At 40.0% G+C, this 27065-nt stretch overlaps 1 protein-coding gene across 2 annotated transcripts in view; it reads right to left on the bottom strand.

Annotated features, from left to right (window-relative positions):
- Positions 1-3788: 3788 nt before the first annotated feature.
- KCNK13 (potassium two pore domain channel subfamily K member 13) overlaps positions 3789-27065 on the bottom strand; it is a 68741-nt gene continuing 45464 nt past the window's right edge. Inside the window, exons 3-5 of one of the 2 annotated variants that reach the window (XM_086613807.1) lie at positions 26837-26847; positions 21956-21997; positions 3789-4681 (exon numbers count right to left, since the gene is read on the bottom strand). In XM_086613807.1, the coding sequence (XP_086469933.1) occupies positions 3789-4681; positions 21956-21997; positions 26837-26847 (946 nt within the window). The remainder of the gene's footprint in view (positions 4682-21955; positions 21998-26836; positions 26848-27065) is intronic. The other variant, XM_086613808.1, reaches the window with a different exon arrangement.

The following is a 27065-nucleotide window of genomic DNA, read 5'->3' as shown; positions in this document are numbered from 1 at the left end:
TATTTGACACTATTTCCTTTAATTCCTCATCACTACTTCAAAAAGGAATGCAAGAAATAAGATGTTGTCTGTATTTTTCTTGTATCTTATTTTTCACACAGGATGGGCATTTGTCACTCCTATGCTAAATTCTGCTTTTATTGGCACATGCATGTTTATATCTTCCCATGTCTTATGATTTTAATAACTTGATGCTACATTATGAACTGAGCTTTCTGAGATTTCTCTGTCCAATGCCTTTAGAAAAAAACAACTCTAGTAGTTCCATTGGAGTGGAGTCAGAAATTTCTCTTTCCCATCTTAAAAGTCTTCTTATTTATGCCCAAATATTCTCTAAAAATTCTACTGGTCTCCTAGGTAAAGCTACCTCATTCAACGCTCAGAGTGACTTCTAGAGGGGAACTCAATGACAAAGTCAGAGGTCTTTTGGGGACAAGATGACATCATGATACAATATGGTACAGTCACAGAATGTACTGGTCCTTCATTTCTGAAACGGCAATTCACATCTGAACAGAGATGATTAGACAAAATTAGTGCACTTATTCCCTCTTTAACTTCAGTGGACATGAAATCAGACCACAAAACCGCTGCAGAGAGCCCTGCAACTGACAGGCTCAGGTCATCAGGAAGTCCGTGCTTGCGAGAGTAGCAGGTCAGGACTGATCAACGAAGACAGGAGTAGCGTACACCGAAGATCTCATACAGCCTTGCTCAATCTCTTTGATCAAGACTACATATTAGTCCCTTGCTTTCATAACGATAGATGCTTTCAGCTCTATTGAAAATTGCTGATAAAGATTCCTCTGTGGTGATGGGTAACCGAGGCTTGGTATCACAAAGAACGAAAAGGAGCAACATAACTGTCTCATGTCTTGGGAGCAGTTGAAACCATCTGAAAATCATCTTAATGATCTGCTACTGGGATATGTCCTATTCTAAAAGCTAAACAATCTCAGTTGAATTGACTACACAGATTATAATGTTTTATCTGTTTCCATCAGCGTATATACGTTTTTCAATCCTTCAGTTTTCTTTATCACCTATTTGCTATGAATATCACCCTGTTTTTAGACTTCCAGAACCAAATTTTGAAAGCTAATTAGATATGAAAGGATTTGAGTGAAAATCCTGTATTGAAGCCAGATCCCTCATTAACAACAGCACAGAACTATATCATTAATGAACTAAAGAAACTTGTATGTTTTGGTTATTTGTCTAAGATGATGTGCATTGCCTCAACCATCTGGAAAAGGGAGTAGTGTTGACTAACTTCTCTTCTGTTTAGTGCTCAGCAAAATCTGACAACTCTTGCAACTAAGAGTTACTGTCATTAATAGAGAAGTAAGCTGCAGTTTTCAAGACTGTGTCTGTTTTGTGCAGAACAAGAGTCCTGCTTAAGCAATGAGTCAAGTCCTAAACTATTTCTGCTAGTTGGCAGCATGAGGAACACTTCTGTAACAATGAGACCTTGGGGTTACAGGCAGTGAAGAGAGACATTGCTGAATGAATTTGGAAAGAAGACTTCAAAGCAGTACTTTTCTCTTTTTATATCCAAGTGTTTTTATTCAGTGAGATTAAGACAAAGAAGGTCTTTGGAGAAAAAAAAAGTGTAACAATGTCATGGATCTTGGGTACTATAATATCATCTAAAATAATTCAGTGGCAATTTTTGCTAATACATAATACCACCAGAAACAAGTTAGACTGATTTTCTTGCCAAAGTTAGGGTTTGGAAGCTGATTCGATTTTACATGGATGCAAATGTGCAGGGATACAATTAGGGATATTCCACTGCTACACAGCTGAGTTAGTATCAGAATTTGGACTACTGGCTTCAGCTTGAAGCTTTGAAGGACAGCAGGATTTGACTTTTAATCAGGACACTATAGATGTAGTATGTCAAAAAGAGCTTGCAATACTTTTCACTAGTTAAGTACAGTTGTTTAATCTAGTATCTGGTTTTACTCTATTATATGAAAGAATTCCAAGAGGTATGTTTTTGTTTTCAAATTCAAATATTGCTTAAAATGAGTATTAAAATGTTATCCTACATTATTAGGAACCTAAATAAAAGAACTTTTGGCCAGATTGAAGAAAAAGGATATGATATTAATTCTTAATACAAATTAAACTGAAGAAGCTATCTGCATTGTTCCAAATGAGAGAAATTAAGAACTGCATACTGGTGTTTTAAATTCCCTAAAATTGTAGTATTCTGCAAGGTTTTCTAGATGTGAGAAAACATTTAATCCTGATGCATGTCCTATTCTTTTCAGGGGGAACTGGATCAGGTCATTGGTGACCAATTCTGCTTATTTACACTCTCACACACTGTTTAGCTTTAGTGCATTACATGGTTAAAGGAGAATCAGGAATTCAGCCCAGTCTTCCTTAAATTCTTGCTAGACTTTAGGTTAATTTAATCCCTTATTTCTCTAGTTACCTAATACAAAGCATAATTTCACTGTCATTAAAGATGATCTTATTTCCTGTTTTCGTATTCTTTTCACTGTTATTCTTCTCATTGAAGTCTCCTTTCTAGTCATAATGAACACTCAGAGCATTTCATTGAGAAAAATGAGGAGTTAAACATTTTCTATTTCCCTAATCAAGACTCTGTCATTATCATCACCAAAAGCCAGAAAAACAGGTGAAGAATGACAGAATTACATGAAAGGTAAAAAGGACACTGCCAAAGTGATTTTGTGATCACAGTCGCTTATAATAATACACTGAACGTTGGCATGGCAATCTAATTGCATACTAAAGCGTGTTGTGTAAACTCAGTTACTAGTTGCATTACATAATGCATCAGTCACAACTGAGTAAAATATGAACACAAATTTGGAAAGGTCTCTGATTGTTATTGTGGAATAATTCATACAACTCGTCAGCAAGACAGTTTTAAATCGAATTTGTTATTTTGGAAACAGAAAGCTACAGTGATTCAATTCTAGAAGAAAAAGTAGCCTAGAAAAAAATCACGTTTTGCACATGGAGAGAAGAAAGCAAAAGTAGGATGCACTTTTATTCTATCAGTTTTAACAGTATCCTTTTAAAGGGAAGAGTAAATTAAATTCTAAAGGCCAAATTCTCTTCTCAGTCAAATCACAAAGGCTCCAGACTAGTCCTACCAACTTCAATAGAATTACTCCAGATTTACATAAATATCAATGGCAGCAGAAGCTGGCTTTTCAAGTCTAGCTGTTTCACAACAGGAATACATTTTAAAAAATTATATATTAAAGAAAATAGTTTGTTTTGTTTTGTTTTGTTTTTAATTCCATTAAATTAGATCTGCAATATCACGGAGAAAGACTGGTTCCTCTTTTGGTCTCAGATAAGCTACTTTCTGAAAACAGGTATGATGAGAGTTAGACAGAAAGCTCAGAACAATCTTTGAATTAAGAACATCTTCAGTAGACACATTTGATTTCTTCCCATACCACAGATTTCTTATCCTGAAATCTGTATTTCATATAAATGGAGGAGAACAGGACATGGAAAATTGATCTGAAGGCTAAATTAAATTTCTGCTGCAGTGATCTGTTTGAGGAAAAGAAAGAAAGGGAAGACGGAAGGCTGAGACTGGTGCAATTCAAAGAGCAAAGACATTAAGTGAGAGCCCAACAAATGTGTCAGAGATCTTCCAACAGGAGGTATGCTGTTCACATCCACCCCACCCTCTGGCGACACTCTCTCCCTAGCTATTTCCACTTGATTCACGTTGTTTCTATACTCGTTGAAATGGTTCACACAGTTTCACTGGTATCGCTGTTATTATTTTACCTATCCACACTTGTCTCTGCCAGTCTGTTATTCATAATTGCTAGGGCACCAACCCCACCAGAGAATCCATTTTGCTTTGAATTAGAGCTCATTTGCCTCGGATAGCCATTAGCAGTTTCCGACAGCTGTTTCTGCATGATGGCTAGTGAGACTTTATTGGAGGCCAGGAAGTCTTTCATGGAGATCATCTCGCCTGACAGCCGGCGTCCGTCTGTGTCACTCTCGTTGACGACATCAGTCTCAATGGAGATGTTTCTCCGGCTGCGCACATTTCCCGGCATTACCACGTTCCTCCGTGAACGAAATAATTTTCTTTGGCATCTGTGGCAGCACCTGCAGTCCAGTTTCTTTAGTATCCAGTTTATGGATTGTTTGATGACAATAGAGATTACGTTAAATAAGGAATAGATGCAGCACACCCCCATAAGTATGAAGACAAAATTGCCAAAGCGGTAAAGGCCTTGGCTCTCATATTTGATGTTCTGGCTACTGACCAGATCACCGAAACCAATGGTACTGAAGGCCACGAAGCAGAAGTAAAGTGAGTCAAAGTAACTCCACCCTTCAATCGGTGTGTACATTGCAGAGGCACAGCAGGAAATGATGAGTGATGCTACACATAAAATCAGCATGACGTAGTACACGGAGGGCTTCCAGCCTGACAGACTGTCCACCTCAGAGGTCCCGGAGCCCCGCCGGCCATTGTGAGGGAGGACCCCTTTCCTCCTCAGCTGTCTTTCATGGCAGGACTTCATGACGTAGGCTATGACGGTGATCAAGCGCTCCAGGAACAGGTTAAAGAACAAAATGGTCCCTGCACATCCTATAAGGCCGTAAAATATCAGAAAAATTTTTCCTCCAACGGTGGCTGGAGTGGTCATGCCAAACCCTGGAAGACAAAACAGAATAGTTGAAAAAAATTAACCTGTAGTCATTGCGTCAGGAGTTTTGTTACATGCTGGACAGAAGAACTGTCAACAAATGCCTGTGGTACAGCTCAGCTCTGGAAAAAGTGAGGACACTCTCCCTAGCTGCTGCCCACTTGTGCTTGATGATGTTGCAGCAGTGAGGGGAACGAAACTCATGCCAGCATTTCCTCCAGAATCAGAATGAAACAAAAAGCAGAAGAAAACACGCTGGAAAGAAGAGAGATTTTAGTGAAGGTTCTGAGTTTTGGTCTGGTTGCGCTCCATCCCCCTTTGTGCCTTGGATCACTTCCAGGCTTCGGGGTTATTGCACGTTCTTCCTTCTCTCTTATGCTGTTCTGCACCATGGGGCTGATCCAGGGGTGGCTCTTACCTTGCAGGGGTCCATCCCCACCGGATCTTTGTAACTCAAGGTGAAATCTTTTTGAGCCTTACTTAGCTCCTGCTGTAAGCGCGGATGGCACATCCACCAGCACTAAGCATCCGCTGCAGCCTGGCTGGGCTTTGTAGACTAGAAGAGGCAGCCCATGGCAGGGGCAGCAGCCCCTCTCATGGGGGTCCTCAGCAGGCAGAGCACATTAGAGCAGCCTGTGTCTGACCCTGGTGTTGGTTGCCCATTATCAGCTTTCTTTTAAATCAGTATTGCTGAAGTTTTCCTATTTCCCTGGGTCCCACTCCACAGCTCAAATCTGCATGTGAGTCTCCTCCAGTGTCATTCCCTGTAGTGGGATTTCTCAGACCAGAGGTGGTTCAGTCTTCTCTCAAATCCCACCCTTCCTAAAGCCTGCAAATAGTGATTTTGTTTTGATTAAAGCTATTGATAAGACAATCTTGGTTTAATAAGATATTACTAAAGAATAAAAAGCATGTCCAGAACATCATTGAGCAAATTGGAGTACTATCCATGATAAATAACTTTGATGCTGTTTTATTAGGATTAATAAGGGATTACATAACTGATCAATTAAGCCAAAACAATCGTGCTGAGAGGACAGAAAAATCGTATTGGACAAGAGATGCTGTTATTTGTTTCCCTCTCTTTGTAACTGTGAGACGCTAATTATGAAATAAAAGACATGAGGCTCAGGGAAATAAGGGAAATCATATTCAGTGTGATACATTTGTGCTTGGAAGACAGACAATTGCAGAGTGAAGAGACCCTGTTTCCAACAGCGCTGAACTGCACTCATCTTCCCTTTGCTGGAAACCCGCTGCCAGCACGGATTGGTCTCCAGTGCCGCTCCTGCCTCCCATGCCACAACAACAGCCCTTGCCTTCACCCCTACGGCATGACTCCCTCCTGGCTGAGCCATGGCTGTTCCCAACAACAGCCCCAAGCGTCGGCTCTCGAGAGTCAACGCGTCTTCGTCTGCATCTGCAGCCAAACCACAGTGTCCAGAGGACCTGCAGGAGGTTCAAGCCTCCTCTTCAAATTTTTGTGCTAGACAGAGGTGGGCTGCAGCTCTGTGCCATGAGGAACCACTCGATGAGACAAACTACATAGACAAAACATTCTTTGTGACAAGAACTTTTTGGCATTGTTCCCCTTGGCACTCAAATATTTCCACTGTCTTTCTACCTTCCCCTTCTGCACCATGACCTGATCCCTCTATAATCCTAATTTTGATGCTTACTTTCTGTGCAGGCTGGCTTATATGCAAGTCATGACCTCCACCCTGTGGACAGACACGTAAAGACCCACGGATGAGGAAAACCTCTCCACAACTGGTGGGATCTGCCCAAAGCAGCCAGTGGAGAGGGAGGTGGGGGCTGCTCTGTCCCTGGCCCATGCTGCTCCTTGAAGAAGAGAAGTGGCTGCAGACTGGGCAGAAGTGGAAAGGTGAGGAGCCTGAGGCACAGGGTGAAGGGCAGTGGGGAGCAGCATCCACCTCTCACAGCATAAAGCCCTGCAAAGAGACATGTAGTTCAGGCTCATGCCTCCAGCGTGGCGTTACACCTCTGGGCTGCTTCCCATGGGCTCCTCTCGGGATCTGTCACTGGCATTGCACTGAGCTCCTCAGGTGTGTTCGTTTAGCCGGCTGGGTTTTCTCTGAGCTCGGACCTGTGGGGGTAAAAGCGCACTAGCAAAGGCTTTACAGAGGCACCCAAGCAGGCACGGCGGGAAACGCACGGTCAACTGCAACAGTTCTGCAGAACACGCAGAATGTCAATGCAGAGGGGCAGCGAGCCTCTGAGTGGGACTCTGCCTTTGTCAGCTCCTCCTCTTCGGAAGGGGCACATTTTTACCTCCTGGAGTAAGTGTAATTTTTTGTTCATTTTTTCTATTTATACATCTCAATATGTAGCAATCAATACAAACATTTCCAAAGAAGCACTAAAATGGAAAACCTAAAAGCTGTATAAAGATATTAATTTAACAAGTATTTTCCTTAGAAGATCATTTGTCAAAAAAAAGCTATAAGCTTTTAGTCCCAGAAATAAGTTCAGTTCTTGAAATGCCTTATATTTCCATTTATTGAGCCACACTATGCCTGGTTAACTTTGACCATCACAGTATTACACTCGGGATTAATTTGAGATGTTGTATTATAGGCTAGGACTTGTTTGACAGGGAGTATATTTTTCTCCAAATGGACTCTTGGGGTGTTTGATATACTCATAAATCCAAATAAATTTGGTGATTTTTTTCAGCCATCAACTTCAGGAGGGCAAAATGTAGACTGAAACAGCTGAAATTAAACTTAATGTTCTCTTTTGGCATTTTTGTGCTAAAACGTTTAATTTCAAAACATCAATTACCTTTAGTTTAAAAAAATTCAATTGAAAGTAAAAAGAATGAAAAAAATACTTTGAAAGATCTTTCAGATTTTTAAAAGCTTCATAATCTTTCACTAATGATCAAATCAAACCTATCAAAAATTTCATTATATTTTATCCTTCCAAAAGACCTAAAAAAAATCTCTTCCAATACAACTTTAGGTTAAGGTTTTTTTCCTGTTTTTTTCCTGCTGGCGGTCATGGTTTAACCTGGCTGGCACTAAATGCCAGGCAGCCATTCGCTCACCCTCCCCCACCCCTGGGGAATGAGGAAGACAATTGAAGGGGAAAAGGGAAGGAGACTCATGGGTTGAGATAAGAACAATTTAATAATAATAATATAAAATTGAAAGTAGTTATAATAATAGTAAATTAATATATATAATGATAATAAAATATGCAAATAAGTGATGCACAGTGTAACTGCTCACCACCTGGTGACCTGGTCCCATCCCAGCAAGCGATCCTGAAACAGTAAGTCCCAATGTCACAATCCTGGGTGAGTGAGAGGTCCGAAAAGAGACCAAGAGAGAAGTCTGAGAGACTGAGAGTCTGAGCAGAGACTGAGAGTCCCACCAGAAGAGAAAGCAAACCCAGCTTCCTGATCTATCCTCACCTATATACTGGCCATGATGTTGCATGATATGCAATACTCACTCCATTGGCCAATTTGTCCCTCAATCCTAAATTTAAATTCAAATTATAAGGGGAGCTGTGGGCCCTTTGTCCCAGCTACGCTCCCCCTTAGCCTGTTGTGCTCCTCCACACTGGCAAGAACATGGGAAGCTGAAAGGTTGTTGGTGTCTCAGCACCAACTATAAACACCAGTGCGCTAACAACATTCTTCTCATAACAAATCTCATGCTAAATCCAAAACCCAGAGCTCTTCTAGCTGCTCAAAAGAAAAACTAACTCTGTCCCAGCTGAAACCAGGACACTGGCCATCAAACTAAAAATGCACTGCTTGTTAATCTGTACTAAAAAGTGAATTCTTTCAAAAACGCCTTCCATACAAACCCTGCAAACACTAGTTGGAAGTAAATTGTTATCCCTGGTGAGATCTGTCTCTTTTTTTTCCCCAAATTTATGTAAGGAAAAATGTTTCTCATTCATGGACAAAAAGGTACGGCAATAGGATTTGCTCTTGTTTTAGTAAAATTACTGATGATCTTGTGCTGTGAAAACACAGCATTTATGGATAAGGCAACTCCTTCACAAGGTCAGTGAAAGCTCTCACACCAAAACTCTGCCCTCTAACCTGAAGACACCAAAAGAAGCCTGTTGTCTATGTGCTGGCTTCATACATGTTACTCGGGCATCAGAGAAGCAGTGAGTTCTTCTCTCTGAAAGCAAAGACAATGCTTAGCACGGCAATGTCTGCCCTGAGGGCAGGTATCTCCATACATCCTCTCTGTGTCCTAGACCTGGTCAGGGCTTGCAGTGGCTCTTTTGCATGGAGAGACATGAGCGAAGGCTGGTGCAGAGCTGGGTGACCACGCGAACCTGGGACACGCGCCCAGACCTGGTAGCTGCAAAGCGCACCTATGCTTCTCCATCCAGAGACAGCATTACTGCCTCACCATCTATTTTCCAGAAGATTGATGAGACGCTAGCAAAAGCAGTATTTATCTCCTCTCTTCTGCTTCAGATACTCCACAGGGCAAGGGACTAAAAAAACGTACATTCCTTACTTTGCTTTTAAAATGCCTTTTCTTCCTTCCATTATAGAAAAGGAGAATGGACTCTGGGGTGCCACTACAGCATTTAAAAACTGAAATATAGCAGCATTTAATTCTTTTTTTTTTTCAAAAATATAATGTGAAAAAATAACTGGCAGGTCTCTGCACTGCAGCTGAGACTTTCTCTGACATGCCACATGAGATGTTGCCTACCCAACAAACTGAAATAGAGAGGAACAGGTCACAGAGTATCTGAATTACTATCGACATGCTTGACTGAGGCAGCATTTTTAATCCAAAATATTTAATTTTGCAGCTGAAATATATCAGTTTGAAGCCTTGGCAAAAAGGTAGGACACCTATTGCTCTGCCTGGTGTCTTCCTCCAGTTCCTGCACTGTCCCAGGAGAATCCCTGTTTCCCGTTGCAGTACTCCAGAACTGGGCCAGCAGCCCCCATTTCCATGCCTGTGACCTGTACAGGCAGAATTGCCCCTAAACTGTCCTCTCTTCACAACAGAGAGTACAGTCTTACAGAACAGTAGACTTGTCATTTCCAGTCCCTTAAAATGTTAACCAAAGGCAAAGTCCTAATAACTTCAATGATTCCTGCAGATGATGCTAGAGAAAAGACTGTGCATATAGACTTGCCAGTTCATTTTTGCTGTCATCTTGAGGTAGCTAAGAGTGTCACATGCAAGTATTTCTCCACTATAATTATAAGATCAGGTTTGTTCACAAATGAATAGACCTGCGTATGTTTCACAGCTGCAAGTCATGTATATCAGAAAATGTAGCTCTTGTTTATTGTCATTGTCAAATCAACCATATCAACCTACTAGAGTTGTGTAACTAAGCCTTCCTAGTTGCTTGGCTTTTCTTACAGCAAAAATGATTAGTTTAGAAACAATTGCCCTATTTTTGCGCTCCACCTGCTGCAGGAGGTGGACATCCATGCTCTATGTGCCAGCCGAGGGGTGTCAGCTGCCCTGGGATTGGAGACTCGGAGTGGGCAGGGCCAAGCTGCAAGAACACAGAGTCGCCATACTGGGTCAGACTGCCGTCTTTGACAGTGAAAGGATATAGGAAAGTGTGAATAAGGAAGAAAATACGAATAGAGTGATCTTTCCCTGGGATATCCTCCCAGCTCACAGAAATCAGCAGTTTAGAGGCTTTGAGGACATCACATTTAATAATTCCATCATCAATCTTGTCAAATCATTTTTCAAATAATTTATACTGTTGGTCTTCATTAAACCTGAGGCAGTAAGTTCCACAATGTAATCATGCTTTGTGAAAGAGAAGTCTTCGTCTAATCTGCTGCCTGACAATTCATTTCAGGCTTCCCACTTTTCCCAGTTAGCTGTAGCAATCACCGTCCTCCATGCTCATTCTCCCTTCACCTTCCCCCTTCTGATTTATAGACTTCTATTATTTCCTTCTTTCTCATTTCTTCCCCAGTCTGAGGCGGTCTATAACATTTAGTCAATAGTTCTCAGTCTGCTAAGACATACTTCTGACCAGTTCTATTACCTTTCTTGTTTCTTTTCTTTTTTTAATACAGTCTTTTGAAGATAAAGGAGCAGGACTAGAACTATGTTCATTATTTGCAATGCAAAAGTACTGTGAATTTATGCAGGGAATACTGATGTGTTGTGCTTTGCTTTTTCACAGGAATTCCTGTTTGTCTTTTTAGTTGCTATTGACCACTGAACTGGTATTTTCAGCAACCTATCCATAGCAGGTCTTAGCTCCCTTGCTCAACAAGTGATGGCTGTCTTGGAGCTTTTCATTGTTTGACTGTAACTAATTTATCTTTTTCCATGTGCATTACCTTACATTTGTCACCACTAAATTTCATCTGATTTTTTACTTAGTTATTCAGTAATACGAGACTCTTCTACAGTTCATTACAGTCTCTGTCCTAAGGAAATGTTGTTATCTATTATTTATCTCTTTTCTTAGCTTTCTTGAAATGTGCAGGTGTCAGTGAAGAGCCTCAGAGATCCTGTTGTTAACCTGCTTCCATTTTGAAAACTGAATATTGACACTCATACTTTTCTTCTATTCTTTTTAAACAGTTATTTATCAATGATAGGACTACACTTTTCATCCTCTTTTTTTCTTCATTTTATTTCTTTATTTCTTTAGAGGCTTTGATGAAGATGTTTGTGAAAAAGCTTTTAGAATGTTCAGCTACACTGTAATTTTTGTGAGACGTGACTTCCCTCTGCAAAAGCTGTATCACCTTTTTTGAGCATCCCCACTAATTATATTCTTGTTCACACTTTCCTAATGTGACTCTATGGAAGATGGACTTACTGGTCTGTGGTTTCCAGGAACATCTTTGCAGCCTTTTCTACAAATTGTTGTTACAGTTGCTATCTTTTCTTCTCCTTGCACCAAACCTGATTTTAGGCTATAAACCACACTTAGTTAAGCAGCAGTTTCATGTTTGAGTTCTTTTATAAGTCCTGCATGAAGAACTTCATCCTGGTAGTATGAAAGAGATTACACAAATGTGAGAAATAGAGGATAAACAAACAGTCAAATATATAGAAGGGAAATGACTTAGTGAGCAATTAGAGCAGCAGTCTGATCCATACAGTGTAACACTGAAAGAGCAAGAAGTTAAATTGGCAGACTGGGAAGCAAATACAGAATGAAAGTGTGAAATCATGTCAAAGAGGAAATAAAAGCAGTGACTGACACTTGAAGATTATTTGAAAATACAAGATTGCTTTTTGTGATGAAGAAATAAAAACAGGAAACAACCGCAGAAAAAAATGCTGATTTTTTTTATGGTATGAAACAATGCTGATGAAATTTAGTGAACTTTATTTTGCAAGTTGGGTGACATTTCTTGAAAAAGAGTTATTTCAAATAGAAATAGAGATTTTAGTTAATCAAGTGGGAATCAGATCATTTTGAGTTGGGGGAATTGAATGTTTCTAAGCTACTGAAGTGTTTCATTGGACTTGTTGGATACGTTTGCAGATACTACACTGTATCATCACCCTCGATAGATATGCCTGACAAATCCTAACTTTACCAGCCCAGCAATGAAGAAGGCCTTCTTAGTAAAAATTTCAGATATCTATTCTGAAATCAGGATCATACTGATCTGCCTGTGTCCCATGATCCATTGACTACTATAAAGTGGTGTTATCTTTCAACTGAGCAACTACATTCCTTGAAGCTTCAATTTTCCTTCAACTATTGTGATTTTTTTTTTCACATATTGCTTAAGCAAAAATTCAGATTTGTTTGCTGAATGTTCATATTAATTCTGAATTTCTCTGTAGCAGAGCTACCTACATTTTCAGAAGCTAGAAGGAATTTAAACTCCAAAATTTTTCTAAAGCACTGCACATCTCCTAGGCAAAACAATTTTGAAGATTTTGTCTTGGCAGCAAAACTTCTATTATGAAGATTGTTACTGGAAAGTGCTCTAAAATCCACCTGTGTGTTTAGGTTATATGGTGCACATATTCCAAGAGGATACAGGTTACTTACAAAAGAACAATTAAAAAGTGTAAACACATTGATAGTATAATGTAATTATGCTTCATGGTTTCGTGAAGCAAGTATTGGGTATAACCAAAGCAGAGCAAGCAACTGTAATTCTTATCAATAGCCAGTTCGATAAGAAGGACTGAGGTCCAAAAAGAAGATCTCCTAAAGCAGAATCCTTTGACAGAAGGTAAATAGCAACTAACATTCAGCAAATATTGATCTCAACCAGATAGTAACGTGCTTCCATTGAAATCTAACAAGAGGAAACAGGCATAAGCTTTCTATAATTAATCAACTCTATACAAAAAATCTAGTTGCTATATTTTCTCTCCTCAATACCTTGATTTATCAGCCTCTGAAAATCTAAAAAAGCTGAATTAAACCAAGCATCAGTCTCCAAAGGCCAGACCCCCGGAACAAGGCTGTGCAGCCGTCCCACCCAGCTGTTCTCACTCTGCCTGGGTCTCCCAGCCCTGTCACATCCCATTCCCCAGACTCAGCCAAGGGGGTTCATGCCACCCACATTCTGGCACGTCACACACACAACACGCAGCCTCAGGGAATCCAGCTGCCTACTCCAGGCCAATATTAGCTCATTTCGTCTTTTCTCTTGTAAACTACTCCAGCACTACCAATTGCTGTGTTTCTCCTGGATCTTTACCCACACTCATCTCCCTCTGCCTGGTGATATACGGTTTGGCATGCGTTTTAATTCTGGCTGTCCTGATGTTCACAGGTTACATTAATTAAACCTTGAGTTTTCATTTCCCAGTATGCTTGACGCCATGAAAGAGTGTGAGAAACAGTTCATCGATCCTAATCCCTCATGAGTGAAGCCTGGAGCACAGAATATAACGTGTGTGTAGGAAGACTAGGACAGACATACAGATTTTACAGCTAATTTTGCATCATGAGATTGGGTCTTTCTATTGTTCTGCAAAATATCTCTCTTTTCTGAGAGGTTTCATTTCCTTCTTCAATGTGTGCAGTTCGCTGCTCCTGCCTTTCCCACAAAGAGGAAGTGGGTAGAAAGAGGGGGTCACACTATAGCAACAATAATGAATCATTGTGATGCTAGAAACATAAATATCATCACAAAACATCTTTCCAGTTTAACCTACAATCAGAGCTCTTTGTCTATCATGTTGTGGCTGTATTTCTAGAGCATTTTCTATTTAGTTGATGAACTCTTTACCTTGTTTTTCTCTATCAGCTCTACTTTGCTCATGACTCACTGGGGAAATGATGAATTTCACCAATGGAACAGTCACTGGAAAATGGTTGAGGATCGTGACAGGTGTGAACCAAGCTAAATAGGACCAAGACTTTCAACTGCAGTGAAAAGATCATAATGAAAATAGTAATTAGGAAAGAGAAATATAGAAAGTCTCAGATACCTGCAAAGATACCCTCCTTCCCTCAGACACATTCTGCACTGTTATCTACATAAGGACATTTTGTTCTTCTACAAGACAGGCAGAAGAAACGACTCTAAGAGAAGCCGTACTTCAAAGATTTTACTGAGAAAATGTCCTGTACTGTGTATTGTTCCTACAGTGTGCAGACACTAATCATTTGGCAAAATTCACTTCTGACATGATAGCCTATTCTGGTGCTGTCGGAGCACAATAAGTAGTCCTTGGAAAACTCTAGTTCTGCTGGAGTAATTGTCACCCATGAGAACTCTAGTAGGAAGAGCTAGAGCACTCTCAAATCATGTCACATCGCTCCCCTTATGACATTACTACGTCAAAAAGCTTGTAACAGAGTCCAGTTCTGGAGAGGAACGGGAACATTAAGTCCTACCCAGGAAGAGAAGAAAAAAATACATTTCTGTGAAGACTTTCACTGCATGAGAAGAGACGTCCATGGAAGCAGGCATGGTGCTGTCACAGCTACCTGGCAGCAGTGAACTTGGACTGGAGTCCAATTTGTGATGTGAAAAAAGATGTCTAGTGTGGTTCGTTTTGCTAAGTGTGCACAGAAGATCACACACGCACCTGCACACCACCCCGCTCTGTCATTTCCCATCAGTGGAAGCTCGGCCTCAGAACTGTGTGGCTGTCCGTGAGACACACTTCTGTTCCTACATGTTGTCAGAACCATTCATTTCAACATCTTGACCCTCTGTCTGCCTACGAGGGGAGAAGGAGATAGCTGAGTCCTGAAACTCAGGACTATTATTTAACAAAATAATGTTTTACCTGGGACAGCCTGGTGTGTGGTAGCATTTATTTCATTGGCAATGCTATTTTCTCATGCAGATGGCTATGTGGAGGAGAAGGGCTCCACCTGCCCAGGACAGCAGAGGATGTATTGTGATAACAGCATTCCTTTGTGCTATATGCTCTTCTGTTTCCAGATTTGCCTGCTCAAGCAAGCTCTGTGCCTCCTGCCTGGGCATCCCATGCACCCTGTGGAGCTATAAAAGCTGGAAATGTCTCCAGGGCTATTAGAGCTGAGTCATATCCGCAGATACACTACTTTGCCAAGTGAACGGCTGCTTGGTGACCTGGGACCTAGCCTTGAGTGCCATAGCTGCTGCTGCTTCCTTCTGCACCCGTCTGCACCCATGATGCCATGCACAGGCAGGTTGAAAGAGATGTAACCTTCTGCAGAGCTCCTAGCAGGGTTAAGTCCATTCCTAAAGGGCAATACTGATGTTGAAACTAAAGAAATTAGATGTTTTGATGAAACCATCAATATAGTTACCCAAGTACAATCTACGCTTCCTCATATATATTGAGAATTTTTTTCCCCTCTCTAACTTGTTTGGAGAGGGAGTATCTGGCAGACAGCACTCTAGCCAGTGTTTCACTGAGGCTGCAGGACAGGAGGGAGATGCTGCTCCAACGACTGCGTGAGTCCCGTGCTCAGTCTGTGCCACTGCAGGGGTACAGAAGACTTGCGTGGGAGATTGTGCACAACGTTCCTTTGCCTCTCAGAAAAGCCTTCTGAGATCCCAATCTTGTGACACAGATGTAGCTTAGTGTGTGTGTCCTAATGAGTGTGTGAACAGGACTTTCAGGGTAGAAATAGCAAAATCTTGGGGCTTTCACCAATTTGTTTTTGCAGAGCATAAGAAAAGCTGGGTTTGTGCTAGTGGATGAGAAGTGATGCCTGTATTTAACACAGTGAAGTTCAGCTCACGGAGTCACTGTTAAAACCAGTCCGGAGACCTGGGTACCTGTTACTGCCTTCCCTCCTTTCAAGCATATAAACCACATGCTCTGCCACAAAAACCTAGCCTAAGAAAAACTCCCAATGTTAATAAATCTAAAAGGCTTAAGTGAAAAAGTGCTAAAGGGACAACACTGGATGAAAAATATAATAAAATTTTAATTTTAATAGACAACATCTTTATGGGTCTGTTGATACATCTGTTATAAAGCCCGAGTAGCCCTTAAATAATACACAACTCTTTGGGAGAGAGAGTCTCTGTAATTTTCATTATTGTAAGCTTTTTGTATAAGATAATTTATGGGAACCCTGCCATCCTGCTTTATATAACTGCAGTTATATTTTATTTAAGGTTCATTTGAGGACTTGTTTAAGAAATGTACACAGTCTTGTTACAGATCCTGTGCTATCATAAATTCAATGTATAAATATTTTACATCTACCTTCTGGTTTCCCTTTATAATTTTCATGTAGTTTTTGAAGCCTGAGGTGCAATGCCAAATGTGTTTCCATCACCCCTCCCTAGATATATTTATAAGTCTGTGCACCTTTTATGTTACTATAGGGACAGAACAGGCCTCAGTTTTAAAACCATCTTATTATTATTTTCAAACTTTTTCCTGACTTGTTGAGCAATCATTTAAAAGTTTCTGTAGTTTTTATTTACTTTTAAATCATAGAAACATCTATCTTTACCTAAATAACCTAATGTTATTAATATGTTTGTATTTGATATTTAATTAAATATTAATTTTAATATATCATATCAAAAGGTACTCGAACCCTGTATATAGGTGAAACATGACATCTGGTCCAGCCTGACCACACACCGAAGCCAGCCATCAATGGTTTGGCAGGCTCTAAAAGGCCGAATAACATCAGTAACTCACCACCCTCAGAGTGAAAAATTTCTTCTTTGTATCTAATCTAAATTTGCCCTCTTTCAGTTTAAAGCCATTACCCCTTGTCCTATCACTACACGCCCTTGTAAAAAGTCCCTCTCCAGCTTTCCTGTAGGCCCCCTTTAGGTACTGGAAGACTGCTGTAAGGTCACCCCGGAGCCTTCTCTTCTCCAGGCTGAACAGCCCCAACTCTCTCAGCCTGCCTTCATAGGAAAGGTGCTCCAGCCCTCGCATCATCTTCATGGCACTCTTCTGGACCCCCTCCAACAGCTCCATATCCTTCTGGTGCTGGGGGCCCCAGAGCTGAAAACAGTACTCCAGGTGGGATTTCAGTATAGATTACATCTATGCTACTCCCTCCCAGCCCCTGGGAAGGCAGCAAGGGTTCAGTCCCTGCAGGTGTTTGCAAACGCGCTGCAGACGCCAGCTTCCCCTCCTCTCCTCCATAGAATAGACTGGCCTGGTTGGTGATACAGAGCCCGGCGTCGGGGGGGCTCAGATGCTCTTTGGGTGCAAACTTGCCCCTGTGCAGACCTGAGATGACCTGAAACCCTGTACTGAAGTGTGCTTAGCAGATTATACCTTGGTATGGGTAGTGATGATGAATGTTAGTTATGTGAAGGGGCTTAAAGCACTAACAGACAAGTAGCACCGACTACAATTCAGCGAGCGAAGCTGTTAGTGCTCCTGTGCCCCCACCTCAGGGCTCTGGCAGAGACGGCCGCCCTAAAGCCGCTTCCTGAGCCTATTGGGAACCAGCTTTTTGCTATTCCTTTTTGGAGAAATGAAAGCCTTATATTTTACAATAAAAAAATAAAGTTCTATTTGATGCCTCGATAAAAAGATGATGCTAAAGCAGTAGTGTTCCTCCTGTTCAAAATAAATAAATTAAAAATAATTAGATTGCTATGTGCTGGAGGGATGCCCAGACTGTGCCTTGAGGGGAGGGTGCACCTGTTTGTCCAGTCCAACTCCACCAAAACCATCTGACCGTGTCACTACCCCAACACATCCCGTCCCCGAGGTGGACTCCAACACGCCTTGCGGAGGTTGGCAAAACTGTGGTAAATAAGTGTGACTCAAGTTCAGACTGCAGCAAAGTGTTGGATCTTCCCAGTGGGTCAGCAGATTATTTAACACTGATTCTTTTTCCTTAAAATTATAATAGCTGCAATACCCTAAACCCCAAGCTACACACAAATTTATTGAAGGAACTAATAAGGAAATAAGGTAAAATGAACTGATCCTTTCCATAGTTAAAAAATGCCATGGCTGAAGGGGCTGTTTATATAATACAGTAAAAAATAGCAATATCACCAGTTCCATCCTTGTTAAAAAACATCACAAAAATAAATCAACATTTTAATCACAACAGAAATATTTTCCATTTGAAAGCCAAAGGCATACACTGTTGGAGATAAGGTCAGTGAGAAATGCTGTACAGTCTCATTTGCGACATATGTTTGGTTAACATTTAGCACCAAAAGAAGTCCCCGTAAAGACATATTTATAGGAAAAAATGCTCTAAAATATTGGCCTTCTCCCAGAGGAGTACGTTCAGAAGATAGGTATATACTGTATACACTGTTTATATGAAGTGTCTGTGATGTGTTGAAGAATTAAACCCAGACCTAAAGATCTCGAAGTGTGACTGAAACAGAGATTAAAAAATATTTTTTTGTCTCAGTTCCTTACAGCAGAAGGACCTTAAGAGAACATGAATGGATTCGTATATATGCAAAACTGAAAAATATATGTAATTACATCTTTGTCAGATAAGCATGTGTGTATATGACGAACACATATACATGTATATAAGCCTTTTTTTCTGTTGAATAGTCTACCTTGCTAACAATAAGCAGCAACTTTAAGCCATAATTCATCTTGGCAGGATAATACTTTATCTGAATCCTGAATGTAATTAACACTGTTTCAAGGGTTTGTTTTCAGTCAGTCAGCCGTGTAAACATAATAACTTCAGCTATTAAGGAACTGGAACGCTATGTTGTGCACTAATTAAGCTATAGGTTCATCTACACTAAAATTTTCCTTTTAAACAGTACAAATCCACCTGTATTTTAAGAGTTTTCAAAGGTTAGTCTAAATTTGCTTATTGTGAATTTTACTCTTAGCATATACAGCTTTCCTCTGGAGCAAAGCTCTAGTGTTTCTTCTCATTTAGGGATAAAACTATGGGAAGTAAGGCAGGTTTTTTAGTTTCCCCCAGTGGACAAAACCTAGTGAGAAAATGTAGTGTCTATTTGTACGCTCTTGGTAACATGAGCCTGGGGAAATGCTGTTAGTAGCATTTTAGTGAAAGGGATTTTGTAAAATTAAAGCTCTTCCCTGGCTTTAAATATCAATCAGAGCAATTTTATGCAAGTGTCATTTGTGGTTCAGCTAAAGGAGAAAGACTTCGGCTGTGAGTGTTAAGCTCACAAAAGTAAAGAAAAAAATCTCCAGCATTACAAGCTGGAAGGAAGCTGGACACAGATAAGGAAAACTAATTTTTGATAACATGAAGAAATAGTGTATGTGCCTGGGTGTTTGCGTGTGATTACATTTTCCTACCCAATTTCAAGACGTATCTTGATGGCTGAGAGGAAGGTTGGGAGCCATCACTACCAGAACCACCATGTGCCAAGGGCCTCAGCATTGCTACCTGCAAGGAACAGAAAACCTCACCCAGGAAATTAGATTAGCCTGGTGCCTGGATACATCAAACTGAAGGACAGATCAAAGGAGCATGGCATAAAAGACAGCACAAACACTGCTTTAGTTACTCGGAGACTCAGAGGCACAGCCTCAAAAAGCTAAGAATAAAGAGAAAGAATTCACAGTTCCCAAGCAGGTGCTGCAGGGACTGCAAATGTAAAGCGAGGACCATGAGATCACACCATACTGAAAAGGCTGTTGGTATGGTATGTAGTAAGGTTTTTGAAATACTCTGCGTAAAAGTCAAGGCAGATATTAGTATTGTGATTAAAATTACAAAAATTGGTAGACAATGCTGACAGCAAACTATCAGAAACTTCAGTGAATACTTATCACTGGAGAGCTGGTGACAGAGAACTGATAATTCTGTGAGGGCTTGAGATGAGTGTACGATGATGAACTTGAACACCTGTTTTATCAACTTCTAATTTCTTATCCATTAATCCATGTCTCAAAAGCCAGGAGTTATGAAGAGAGCAAAGGCTATTTCTCACCTTTTTACATTCTGAAAAAAAAACCACCCTTATGCTGGGGGGGCTGATAGATAGACACCTGGGAATAAAACCTGAGTTTATGAAGTAATCATAGAATCACAGAATGGTTTGAGTTGGATGGGAACAACATCTCGTCCAATCCCCTGCCATGGACAGGGATGTCTTTCACTAGATCAGGTTGCTCAACTTGAGCAATGTCAGGCTACTCCAAAGAATGTATCACCTACAAAAGAAGAGTTATTGCCATCAGGTGCAAAAATATCAAGACAAACTTAGGACACATAGAAAAGAAAAAAAAGAAATCGAAGAAATGTGACAACAACAGAGAGCACAGTGAATTTTGGCTTGGAGGAAGGAGTAAGTCCTCCTTGCCAAAACAGTGTGCTTCTATCTGCACAACCATAAGACGTGTAGTTTTGTTTTTAAAATGTCTGGCTTTTCCAAAAGGTAAGGCCTTGCTAAGTCCATGACTTATGGATGTCCTAAAGGTAATGCACGTGGTCCTTCCTGTAAAGACAGAGATGCTCATTTAGTGGCAGGCCTAGTGGCATATGTCTGTAAGATATGTCTAAGTTCAGTGACCCAGCCTACTCATATTATTTTATGGGTCCGAACATCTATGTAAAAAAAGGACCTATATGTACTACAGGGCTGGGAGGTTCACACTTCACTACTCCAAATCCTCCACAGCAACTTTGGCTTGCTCTCAAAGCATTGTGCCACTGCAAATGTTAAAAAAAAACCACAACACAATACCTTCTGCAAGGACTGATTCTCTTCTTACCTATCTGGTGATGACCAATTCTGCTCTCTGTATATCAGGCATACGCAAAATCTCAGCGTCAGCTGCCTTATCCTCACCAACAATTAAACAAGAAGAAGACAAGCATGCAGAGGAGGGTAGAACTGAATGAGATTATAACAAGATGTTAAAGAGTGGTCAAATGCTACAAAGCTGGGCGTGTTCTGTTATAACTGGACCAGTGTTGTACTCAGGAATTCCCAAAATCAGAGGATGGCTGAGGTCGGAAGGGGCGTCTGGAGACTGGCCAGTTCAGCCCACCTGCTCAGAGTAGGGTCTCCCATACATAGCAGGTGTCCACTCAGATGTGAATCCATCCATAGAGGATAAAAGGGATACCAGGCTTTCCAGTCAGATATTTATAGATTTGTGGAAATAAAAACATGCTTTAACGATGTCTGGAAACAGAGACATTTATATATATGCAAAGTTAAAACTAAAGTGAATCCTTTCAGAAGTAAAACTGTGAAACTGTTCCTGGAACACTTTTGATTAAAGGTTAAATGCCTAACAGTAGCCCTTGAGAGACCTACAGAAGCTCTTTACTTGGTTTCTCTCGGCTTTATGAGGTTTCTCTCTGCAAGTTTGTTAACTGAATTAACAGCTTTTGTTTGTGAGCAAACACTGCACTGCTGTTGGAATCATAAGCCATTCCAGAGGAGCTCTCACCTCTGTCCACAGGTCTCTAGCTACCTGGCCCACCAAAGGAGATTCCTGCCAGAGTTGAGTATTTGTGAGCCTCCAGGAGAAGTAAGAAGTGAGCTCTTCTCTGAGCGATTACTTGGACAGATGACAATCACTGAGTTGAAATCATAAGGCTGAAGAATGTAAGAGTAAAAACTTTGGGGGTAAAAGCCTGTGTGAACTTCTTCAACAAGATTACATGGACTTTGGAGTGCATCACACGAACTCACTTCCTTCAAGTGTGAAAGATCTCACCGAGGGCTATGTCCTGGCCTTTGTTCTAAGAAACAGTCACTTAAGAAAGGCCCATCATTTCAAACATCAGTGTTAAATGAAGGAAAGACATTTTAAAAAGCACAAGGAGAAATTTATCACAAGAATCATCCTAGAGATTTCAGATTATTTTGGAAGATAGCTTTTCCCAGTCTTTTGAAAGCTGTTAAGCCTGGAAGCAGAGAGGTTTGGCTGCTGGTAGCCTGTGTACAACACCCTGCTTTGTAAATACCTTTTTCACAGATGTGTCATGGTTTACTTGATACTGTTAATGCTGATCAGTTAAATTACTGTGATAATTAAATTTTTTTTTCCCACATTCTGCTTATGAAAATGGTGAAGCTGAGAAAGCTTCTACTACATATGTTTATCACATGAACTGAAGTGTCCCGTTTAGTTCATAATGTATTCTGCTAGGAGAATAAATGCACAAATAACTCCAAATACAAGATACTTGGTTTACTTTACAACCCTTGAAAAAATGACAAAGTAAGGTCCTGGCTCTTTCTAGAAGTTTTGAAGATGTCACCTGTACTGGTAATAGGTTTAAATGCTTCTAACCTCATCATTCACAGTGCTTATTCCCCAGCTGAACAACATGTTTTACTTTGAAAAAGAAGCATGGACTTAAATAATAGGATTTGTCAGGACTGTAAGTGACCAGTGCTGTGGCTAACAGTGTGAAGATAAATCCAAAAGTTTTGAGGCCGTTTATCAAGTCCTTTCTGCACTAAAAGGACTCTGTGCAGTGTTTTGTCTCTCTATAATGGCTTCCTGGAAGCCATGTCCAAACCAGTTTGCCATACATGAAAAGGAAATAGTGCTTTAATACAGCATATAACGTACATGCCGAAAAATAGGTGCACAAGCCTGTGTCACAAAGGAATCGCTTTTAAAATAAAAAGCCTGTCAGTGAAGTAGTTGAAGGGAGGAAGTTTATCAGACTTCCATCAGAGATTTGTTTTCTTCTGAAAACAAGGCTTATGAACTACACAGAAAAAAAAAAAAAATTTCCCCTCCAGCCAGGAGCTGAAGAAATTAATGGTTTGAAAGTCACAGCAACTTTCTCAACAAGTAGAGAAATAAGTGACATTCTCCAAAGGAGAGTTTTAAATGAATGGGAAAAAATTAAGTTTTTATGTTGCCATGTTTTCAAAAAATTCTCAACACATATGATGCAGAATGACGTAGACAGAGAAAAATAAACCCTGTTTCAACAGAACAGGTAGGCCATAACTGCCAAACTCCCACAAGTGCAAAATAAGGACAGAAAACCCCAAACTGTACCACTGTTGTCAGGAGTATAGTAAGATTTTAATACATACTAACATTAAAATGCTGAACGACCAAATTAGCTAGTCCAGTACAAAAGTATTTTGTGAAATAACAAAAGGGAGCTGTAGACCAAAAACTGGTTAGTAATTATTCCAATGCACTCAGCTTCATCGAGGCTATTAGAGCTCCTGGGATGCTGATACTTTAATGAAAACTATGGCTGGCCTAGTGATGCCATATTTTGCTGCCTGCTGAGTGTTGCTGCCTTCCAGGATTTCTGAGAATACCTGAAAATCTGTATCACTGAATTTGACAAAAAACCACCACAGTCCCTTCCTCTCTGTCCTCCTGGAAAGTGAAAATTGGCTAAAATATTTTTTTTCTCAGTATACGCTTTTATTTAATATTTTAAAGATGCGATTTAAAGTTTGACTTTAAATAAAACTGTGCTTTAAAAAAAAATGTTACAATAAGAGTTTTCTTAGAAGTTGTTAAAGCAAAACTAACAAAAAATAAAATCAGCCACCAGCTGTCCTGCAGTCCCCAGAGCGATGTTTTACTTCAAAACATAACAATGACATTCTTTACCAGATGCATGTCTGGGCTTGCTAAAACATGTTTTTAGATAATCTTGACATGTTGGAGGCTTTATGATTTATCTTTTACAAAATGCACCATTAAAAGTCTTCTTTAACAGAAGCATTGGAATAATGAGCTTTAAGTATACTCATACGATAAATCCTTCTGATTGAGATAAGAAAAAAGCATCCAATGCCGTCCAAGAGTAAGAGGTGTTTAAAGTATCCAGTGCAAAAGATAACATAGAATTCACTCTTACTTCAATATTTAATGACTAATCTGGAATGGTATATATGGTTCAGGGAAAGAGGAATGAAAATGTCCTGATGAGTGAACAGCAAACTAAACCCCATCCATCTCTGTGAATATGCATTGATGGATGAGTCCAAGGACATTAAGACGCCCTGCCACCCCAAGAAATTTTCTTTTATGTAAGATCTGTTAATCACCCATGTAACAGCGATGGTAAGGTGTCATCAGACAGAAGATGCGAATGCATTCAGATAACCATTGGCTAGCAATGGCAGCTGTTTCATATGCATGTTATAGCTGATTCATGTTATCATCCCTGTATCTTCTGACCTCATATGGTGGTTTTGAATATCGAGATCTTTTCAACATCCACTTACAAGCCTCACGACTGACAGCACAGTGTTTAAAGCTGAAGATGTTTTAGCAGATAAACCTGATACCTAGCTTAGAGAACTACCTTAAGAATTGTACTGCTGGCAACTGGTCCAGCTGCTTGAACACCTGCGTGTCACCACCATATAACCCATGCAGTATTTATCCGTGAGGAAGGCCTAGCGATATCTTCACTTTCTTCCCAAATCCTGATGTGGGTGCAGCCTGTAGTCTACCATGTTTGGTTAGACCTTCACTAACTGAGCAGATGAGCTTATTGAAAGTCATATTAATTTCCGCTTTCATGTCATTTAGTAAACTTGTCTTGAAGAAGACCTGGTTGTTGCTCTGGTAACTTGGAAACTCTATTTTTTCACTCGGGCAATGAGTTTTACTTATTTCTTAAATCCTGCTTCCTATTGTCCACTTCTGCTGCTTTGTGTCACTAGATATATTTATAAAATAAATCAACAGAAAATGGTTAGGTGAAGTACTGATGCTGAAGTTAAGCATCAGTCTTTGCATGAGCAGTAGAGAAAATTTACCACAGAAAATTTCAGAAAAGGGATGGCAATACTCCATTTAAAACCATATAATTTATGCAATTCCCAGGAATAAAAATGCCAAACAGGATTCCTGATCAACTTCTGTAATGTCAGGAAGGAAATTATCTACTTGTACTTGATGCTGGTCTGCCAGACAACAAGCTCAAGCACAACTGGTTTCAAACTGGCACACCCTTTAGAGTCACAGGGCAAAACCCTGCAGGTGCTAAAGGGGCTGTTTTTATCCAGGAAGTTCCCTCTTTTGCCCAGGCATCCTCTCAGACTTTCCTTAATGGCAGGTATGACAGCTTAAAGAATTCAGAAAACTGGGGTGTCAGCATCCTTTTAGCCCAGAGCCTTCATGTTGGTCAAAAAAATTGGGCAAAGTGATGCACTACAGCCTTGGCTATTTTGGAGATGTTGATTTTTACATGGTTGCCACCCTTCAAAAGAGCTATAACATTGAAAGGAGGCACTGAATATTCCCTCCAAACACACTGGTTCCAGGCAGCATGGATGGAGGATGTGCCCAGCCTCTACTTTGCAATAGGTATCCATTTTTAGGATCTGGAGTCTTTGGGTTTTAAAATCCTAGTGCAGCAAAGGGAGGTGTGTCTGTTCTGCTCTTTTCTGAACGATCCCATGTCAGAGTTGTGTTTGCGTACAGATGCGATGCAATTTGCCGTAAGAGTTTGCATGCAGTCTGGTAATGTATTTATTATTCATTCTTTAGATGGGGAGGCAATGCAGTAGACTATAAAAAAAAAGTCCTCTATAAGTGATTGTTACTTGATTATGTACAGAAACAACCAGTTTAAATCTGTATTCATTTTTACTGAAGACGTTGGATAATCCCAATGAATGAAATCAATGGATAATACCAAACTATTAGCTAATAATCCACTGTATAAGAAGCATCACAGGATTTAAATCTAACCTTATGATGTCTGAGTTCTCTTTCATATTTATAACAATGCAGAGTTGAAAGGCTTCCCCACAACTGTTGTATCTGTTGGATCATCCAAAGGAATTAATTAAGAAGGACTTTTAAATGACCTTTTCTTCTCAGCTGGAACATTTTAATCCCTGTCTTTTTTGGGGATAAGCAATTCCGCAGTTTGAAACAAGAACTGGTTTATAATCATTATACCTATGTTCAAGTCTCAATATCTTGCTTAAGATGTTGTTCATGACGAACAGTTCAGCAGTAAACATCTGTTCACAACACTTTCAAAGACGCCTTTGATTATAGGAAGAAGTCTCAAATGATCTGCCTTTGAAAATGAGTTACGGACAGGACAAACTGTCCTCATAGACCTTTCTCATGCTCTCAGAAAATTTGTAGGGAAATGTCAGTACATACGTAACAGGCGTTTGACAAATTTTGTGTTAAAAATCTTCGGATTCCAACAAAATGCTTCTTAGGAAACGCTGCTGTGGATCAGAAAATGCTTCCACATCCTAGATGTTAAGCTTTGTTTTGTTTCTGCGATTGATGATGCAAAAGCTTTTAACAAATCGCTTCACAAATTAATAGTCCCCTCTCTGTTTAAAATTTTTGGTATATGTGTCTTCTTAAAAGGCTTTGAAGATCTTGGGTTCTTCAGCAACTTTTTTGTCTGTCAGACCTAAGGACTGAGTTACTTAGAGAAAATGTCTAAAATTTCACTCAACATTTCAAACTCTGTTTGGTGACCTGCCACCATAGCTGCCTATCATTGAACCTCCTTGTCTGAAATACTTGTCTTTTTAAGTGTGTTTGTGCTGCTGGTTATAGTGAAAGCCTCCTGGCTTGGAAGCTGCTGAGTTGTTACGTGCCTACTCTTTTAGTAAGTGCTTTTCGGCTGCTTGTAAAAAACACCACTCACTACTTCAAAATTCCCACTTCATCTGAGGAATGATACATTATCTTTAAAAATGCTTTATGTATAAATGTATCTGGATCTGAAATGTTGTCGACTAGTGAAGACATAAATGGTTGTATAGATTGTAAAAATATTAAATAATACAAACAGAAATTACTTAATAAGGGGATAACACAAATAACATTTTACAGCTGTTTGATAAAAGCAACTCCCTTCCAAACTATGGTAATATGATGTTTGAGATTATTTTCATATGATTTATTTCATACTCTGAGTGTCCTTTTAAACACCCCTGTCAGGCATGACCAGCAACAGAGAGTGAACAATACACTGACTTCAGCAGGACTGCCAGTGTGTAGTTTCTGAAAGGCTTTAAATGTCATTGTCCAGCCATTGAGAATGAAGAGAAGAAACAATAATAAATCGCAGCTTCTGCTT

This window comes from Tauraco erythrolophus, chromosome 6 (assembly GCF_009769465.1).
Source record: "Tauraco erythrolophus isolate bTauEry1 chromosome 6, bTauEry1.pri, whole genome shotgun sequence".
Lineage (NCBI taxonomy): Eukaryota > Metazoa > Chordata > Aves > Musophagiformes > Musophagidae > Tauraco > Tauraco erythrolophus.
The sequence above is the reverse complement of the archived record's forward strand: the minus strand, read 5'-3'. Positions and strand labels throughout refer to the sequence as shown.